This window comes from Quercus lobata, chromosome 2, assembly GCF_001633185.2.
Source record: "Quercus lobata isolate SW786 chromosome 2, ValleyOak3.0 Primary Assembly, whole genome shotgun sequence".
In the NCBI taxonomy this organism is placed as follows: Eukaryota; Viridiplantae; Streptophyta; class Magnoliopsida; order Fagales; family Fagaceae; genus Quercus; species Quercus lobata.
This window is the reverse complement of record NC_044905.1, coordinates 53,894,368-53,901,124: the sequence shown is the minus strand read 5'-3', so window position 1 is coordinate 53,901,124 and position 6,757 is coordinate 53,894,368. Positions and strand designations below refer to the sequence as shown.

General features: G+C 32.2%; 1 protein-coding gene across 1 annotated transcript in view; it reads right to left on the bottom strand.

The window, feature by feature from the left end:
- Positions 1 to 1,099: 1,099 nt before the first annotated feature.
- LOC115975860 (proline dehydrogenase 2, mitochondrial-like) overlaps positions 1,100 to 6,757 on the bottom strand; it is a 37,766-nt gene continuing 32,108 nt past the window's right edge. The window contains exon 4 of the mRNA XM_031096893.1: positions 1,100 to 1,213. Within this exon, the coding sequence (XP_030952753.1) occupies positions 1,174 to 1,213 (40 nt within the window). The 3' untranslated portion in view covers positions 1,100 to 1,173. The remainder of the gene's footprint in view (positions 1,214 to 6,757) is intronic.

Below are 6,757 nucleotides of genomic sequence, written 5' to 3'. Positions count from 1 at the left end.
GTAGATTGTATAAAGTTTAGATTTTTTTTTTTTTTTTTTTTTTTAAGTTAGTAATAATCGTAACAAACATGAAAAGGGTGAGGAAAAAAAAGAAAAAAAGGGTGCAACGGTTAATAAGGGGGAGGGCAGGGACAAAATGGCCTTATGCCCTTTTCATCCAAATCATATAGCCTTATGCCCCCCTTCCCAAACTAATTAGGAAAATGCCCCTCTTTTGTAATTCGATTTTCTCAAAATCGAGTTAAAAAAAAAAAATTCTGGAGCCCTATAGTGACCTTTCTAAAGACCTATAGTGACGTTTTAAGGACCTATAGTGACGTTTTATAACTTGATAAATTGCCTATCACTCGATTTCATGGATATCAATTTACAAAACGCCACTATAGGTCCTTAAAAACGTCACTATAGGTCCTTAAAAAGGTCACTATAGGGCTCAACTCGATTTTGAAAAAATCGAGTTTCAAAAGAGGCGCATTTCCCTAATTAGTTTGGGAAGAGGGGCAAAAGGCTATATAATTTGGGTGAAAAGGGCATAAGGCAATTTTGTCCGGGAGGGCAGATTAAAATTAATAACACTTCCACTCCCGTGATAATGGATGGAGAGTGAGTTATAAAATTAAAATCCATAGAAATACAGAGTTTCTTAATCATCCAACAGGAGCCTTTACTTTTATGGAAAGGTTGCATTTGCTGATTTATTTCTACAACAGTTTAGGGAAAAATTGAAATAAACTTTTGAGAGAAAAAACCTACAATTAAATAGAATTAACGTGTTTCTGAAAGTCCAAAAAAAAAAAAAAAAAAAAAAAAAAAAAAAAAAAAACCTATTTCTGAAAGTAACAGATTCATTTTGCTTTGGTTAAACATATAAAAATATTTGCCATTGCTGACAAAAAACAATAGGATTCTTGTTTGTTATCAACCTTTTTTTAGTATGTGTTCTTGTTTGCTTTAGATGCTTTGCTTTATCACAAGACACAAGTATATAAGGTTTATATATTTGCATTTGTGGATTGCTATTCAGATAGAACAAGGATTTCCTACGGTGCGAACTTCATTAATGTAAAAAATATGTAAATCTCAACGATAAATTTTTTTTTTTTTTTTTTTTAGCATTTCTACATTATTGATGCCTAGTTGAGCATGGTGTTGTTCAAAGCTACCTTGTACGCCTTAAAAAATAGCCGCTTTTAGTCTCCTTTTCAATTCATTCCTGCAGGCAAAGAAAAATCAACCCCACATTAACACCCACAATCATATCCAACTTTTGTGTTACTTTTTTATTGGAATTTTGATCTGCCACTATATGGTTCTCGTATCTTCCAACTTGTTCGACTTGTTCGATCAAATGGTACATGATTTGATTTGAGGAAAAAATTGCCAAATGCCCTTTACGGGCAAAAATAGCAGCTTTTTACCTCCTTTCCCAAACTAATTAGGGAAATGCCCATCTTTTGAAACTCGATTGTGATAAATCAAGTTAGGCCCTATAGCGGCATTTTTAAGGAGCCTATAGTGACGTTTTTAGGACCTATAGAGGCGTTTTGTAACTCGACCTATATGAAATCGAGTTATAGGTAAAAAAAAAAAAAAAAAAAAAAAAAAAAGCCTATAACTCGATTTCATGGAGGTCGAGTTACAAAACGCCACTATAAGTCCTTAAAACGTCACTATAGGTCCTTAAAAACGCTACTATAGGGCTCCAGAATTTTTTTTTTTTTTTAACTCGATTTATCTCAGATCGAGTTACAAAAAAGGGGCATTTCCCTAATTAGCTTGGAAAATAGGGCAAAACGCTGCTTAGTTTGGGAGAAAAGGACATTTGCCCATTTTCTCCTTTGGTTTGACCCCAATATTATGCAGTGATATAATCTAAGCCTTATCGAAATCCTTAATAGTCCTGTGTGAACAAAGAAATTGAGTTTTGAATTGAGTAACTAAGTTGTGATTATGCTTCCTTTTAAACTCTCCTACAACCCATTTATTTGTCTTACGATCAAACCTAATACAAAAAGCGGCCTTGCAACCACTTCTTGTTATTGGTCTTGCCTCTCGCATGAAATTTAACTTTACATAATTTTTTCTCGTTCGCAATCTTTTTTTTTTTTTTTGCACAAACCCATCTTCTAGAGGTCACGATGTTATTTTTATTATGCTTTATCTCATCTTTGCATATACTAAAGCCAACCAACTTCACATATGTGTTATAAAATTCTCCACCATCATCTAGGGAACTGAATTTCAAACCAATTGCTTGGGCATTAGTCAATTGATCTATTCCTTTGTCGAGAAAAGTGCACTAGTGTTTTTCCAAATTTTGAGTAGCATCACCACTGCCTTTTTGTACCATATCACATTCATTATCTATTATATTATTACCATCCTTGCCAGCATCATCATTCAAATCAACGAACATAGTTTTCCCTTTGTTCTTTGTATTATGATACATGTGGACCAATATATTATTTCTAAAAAAAAGATATAAACTTCTCCATTAAAAATAAATAAATAAATAAAGGGTAACTCAAACCATGGCAGCAAGAAATGCCAATAATTATTATCAAGCATTAAAAATATTAATACATAACCATCCACTTTCATTGATAATGTATAAGTTTTGTATAACTTCAAGCAATTCACTTACACTATAGAAATCATAAATCAGCAATTTGAATCTTTCTCACTCAAAAATCATGGTGTAAGAGACCGCGCCCTAGGCCCTTTTTTTATGATGTTGGGCCAAACCCACGTGAATGGGTGGAGTCGTGTTATTGTCTCTCAAAATGGAGGTTCGACTAGTTATATTTTCCCCTTTAGATTAAGGGTTTTACAATGAAGTCGTCACTTATTTAATTATTGGAATAAATAAGAAAACTAAAATTGAAAATTTTCTCATTTTATTTATTTGAAATTGAATTTACATTGATCATAGGAAATTACATAGCTTTGGTCCTAGATACAATCTAAGATAAAGTATATTGCTTTTTTCCTAATTACAATCTAAAAATCGAAAAGTACATGGATAAGCATTTGATCTACTAACCCTTGATTTAAGCTTGGAGGCTATGTTACAAGATGAGAAGGTGTTAGGCACCCACCTTGCCCAGTAAAACCGGTCTTCTAGACTATGGTGGCCAACATTCATATCACATTATCCAATATGTTATCAATCAATTTGCATGTTGAATTTAATGTGTGTGCATGTGATAAACCTTAATTCAATTTATTAAGCATTGCATTTGGATTGAAAAATAAACTCTAGTGAATGTGTGTGGATGGTGATATCCTAGATTCAAGAATTTAAAAGAATTATTTAACAAACATCTTTTTCATGTTTTTTGATGTGGATTTAAGATCGAAGCTAGTGTTATGCATGAACATGTGATGAACAACCAAGAATATATAAAGAACACAGAAGAACATTCAAGAACATTCAAACGTATTCAAGAGAATTTAAATAGTTACTATCATGCTTTAATTCTAAATTCTCATCATGGCAACACAAAAAAAAAGTTAGAGAAAGGGATTATACCTTCATACAAGATCCATATGGTGGAGGAGGAGACTCTTGGTAGAGGTCCTAAGGGTGGACGAAAAGAAGAGTTAGGAGAGGAAGAGTGAGTCTCACTCAATACCTTGAGTTTCAGGAAGACCAAGATATGACAAGACTACTCAACTTCACTAGAACTCAAGAGAGGGGAAGAGAGGGGTTTTTTTGTTTTTTTTTTTTTTTTTTGTCCTTTGAAATGAAGGAAATGAGGGGTTTATATAGTAGTGGTGGAGGAAATATGAATGGAAGGCCATTTAATGAGGTTGAAAAAGAATAATTAACCTAGACCTCATTTTAGCATTTGAGGAAATTTGGTGCATTAAATGTGGAGATTGACGAGAGTGAGGAGCAAGCAAAGTTCAATTTTCCTATAGCTGCTGTAACAATCTGTAGAGCTAACTTCGAAAAATCATATCTGACTCAATTTTGATCGGAATTGTCTCATTCTTGTGCTTAAATTGAAGCCCTGGATGTCTAGTTTCTGGGTTAATTAACCTCATTCACAGATTCAAAATATTCTGAGAGATATTGATGAAATAGTGAGCAGAGATCATTTGTTAGAAAATGATTTCAGCACAATTAATATTAATAGGTCCCAAATTAGCTCTCAATTAACATTAAATGACTCTAATCACTCCCATTTTAGACTTAACTGGTTCCAAATTTACTCTAATTAAAAGATGATTGCATAAATTACTCATTGAATAATTAATGTTTAACTATCTAGTTAATTAGGTGTGTGCAACCCTATCATATAATGTAGTCCTAACCAATCAAATTATGACACATCATTGATCTCAAATTGATTATACTTATAACCAATTGAAATCAATTTTTCATAATCACATATAGTCGGACTCAATTTGTGATGGTGCATCTCAGCCATTAAAACTTGATTTGATGATAACTTTCAATCTGGTGGTCCGATTCGGGCTTATGACCAGTCGATTTAATCGTTATAACATCAAAATCATTTTGGTGAAATGAGATTAAGGATCTAATGACCAAAATCAAGATACATATTTTCAAAGTGAAATTACCCTTTTACCCTCCATGTGAGGTTAAATGCAGGTTGCAAAATAGGGTATCAATACATGGGCAATGAATTTTACATAAGGATTTAAAAAGAAACAAAGCTTCTTACTTAAATTAATGTTTAATGATGATGAATCTAATAATGTACTTCAAGGTGATACCCATAACAAGCCCATAAAAAAATGATAACTTAGATACAATGTGTAGGTATATGACTATTATAAATTAAAATTTATTATCTTCACCCCTGTCCCACTAAAAATAAATAAATAAGCAATAAACCAACACTATTTTTACTACTGAACAAATTTACTTATTTATAATTTAGGAATAAAATTCATGAATTTGCATTACATAATGGAACACTTCACAAAGAGGGGATCAATAAAATCATTAACCAACACCGCAACATAGATAATCATAGAAGTTTCATAGTTTAAGTATATACAATTACTTATTCTCTCACCTACTAGGAACCAAAAGGGATAATACAAGAATTCCTAGGTTGTGTTCCTAGCAACCCTGCGATGCCAAAAGGAAACCAATAACAAAACAAAATTAAAAACAATTTAGCAATAAAGGGACCAAACAGAAATAATAATAAGCCAGATGGAAAAAAGAAGGAAAAGGATGAGACCTACTGAGATTTAGAGGCGAGAGATGGCAGAGACTGTGAACAAAGAGAAAGGCACACGGAGAGGGGAAACTATGTCCTTTATCACCAACATCGAAGGAAAGAAGTTCTAGAGATAAGTTAAGGATTTTTTTTTTTTTTTTTTTTTTTGGATTGGGTTTGTGGGCTTTTCTACGTATGGACCTTGCAAAAAAATAAAACTTCAAATTCAAAACAATAAAATTGTAATGGTTCAGGTTAGCGCAAAGATTCAAACTAGGTATGTGTTTGGCAAAAACATGTGTGTATTACCGCCAAGTTAATGCCGCTAAGATGTTCTAAAATATATCTTTAAAAAATATAGAAATAAATAATTAATTAATCTTATGCATCAATGTTAATTAGAAAAAGATAAACGTCAAGAAAGTAACCTTAACTATGTTATTTTAGAGGGAGGTATGTCTTGAACGTGATGGGAGCTATCAAGGGAAATACGTTGGAAGTTAATTGGTCTATTCAAAGGTTTATGGAAAAAACCAAGATAATTCTAGCTGATTTTTTTTTTTTTTTTTTGTGGAATTTTTTTTTAGAAAGCATTTGGACACAACTTTAAAGTGGTCAACTATGATTAGTAGAGAAAAAATGATGAATTCATATGAAAGTAATTGTACATCACTTATAGTCGACTACTTCATTAAATTATGATAAAAGTTGTGGTCTTAGAAGAACTGTTATGTTTTTGTTTCAAACTTATAACTTATTAGCTAGTAGCCATATATGTAGCTTTGTGTGAAACAAATTCCCTTACTAGAAGAATGAGAAGGTATGAACCTTGCTAGCTTTTGTTTGATTCATATTAATGAAGTGATTATTCAAGGGAAAAAACATTAAAAGAATCAAAGTTTGACCAAGACCACCATTTTGAGTCCTTTAAGGATATCACTCTATCATGTATAAGAATCCTTAGAGTTTATAAAACAGCTTCACCAAGAAATTCGAGAGTAATATTATATCTGAATTACTTCTTCTCAAGTATTCATTCACCACATCATATTATTTATGATATTTATGATACTGATACATATATCTTTCTCTTTGCTATCGATGTTTCTCTATTTCTTAATGTCCATTTCGATAAGAGCTTATACTCACACACACACACGCACATATATGGAGAGAGAGAGAGAGAGAGAAGCAACTAAAAGAAGACAAGGCCATAAATTTGATGGCTTAGTTTCTACTCCTAGTAAATAGGTCTTGCTTACACAATGGAATTATGGTGGGTTGCTATCAGTTGCCCATGTGAATGAACAAAGTAGAGAGAGATGCAAATTGACCCTTTAACAACAATTTATGTCAAAATTGGACTTTCCAATATGTTCTAGGAACAAATACCTTAAGACTTGGGAACAAAGAGTTTGTAGAAACAAGATAAATGGATGAAAAGGTATTTATTGTGGTTTTGTGTGTATATAGTAGTAGGTCAGTTTGCAACTCTCCCTTGAGACTCTAGATTTGGTAGATTTATTTACCAACTTGCACACAACACCCAAATTAAA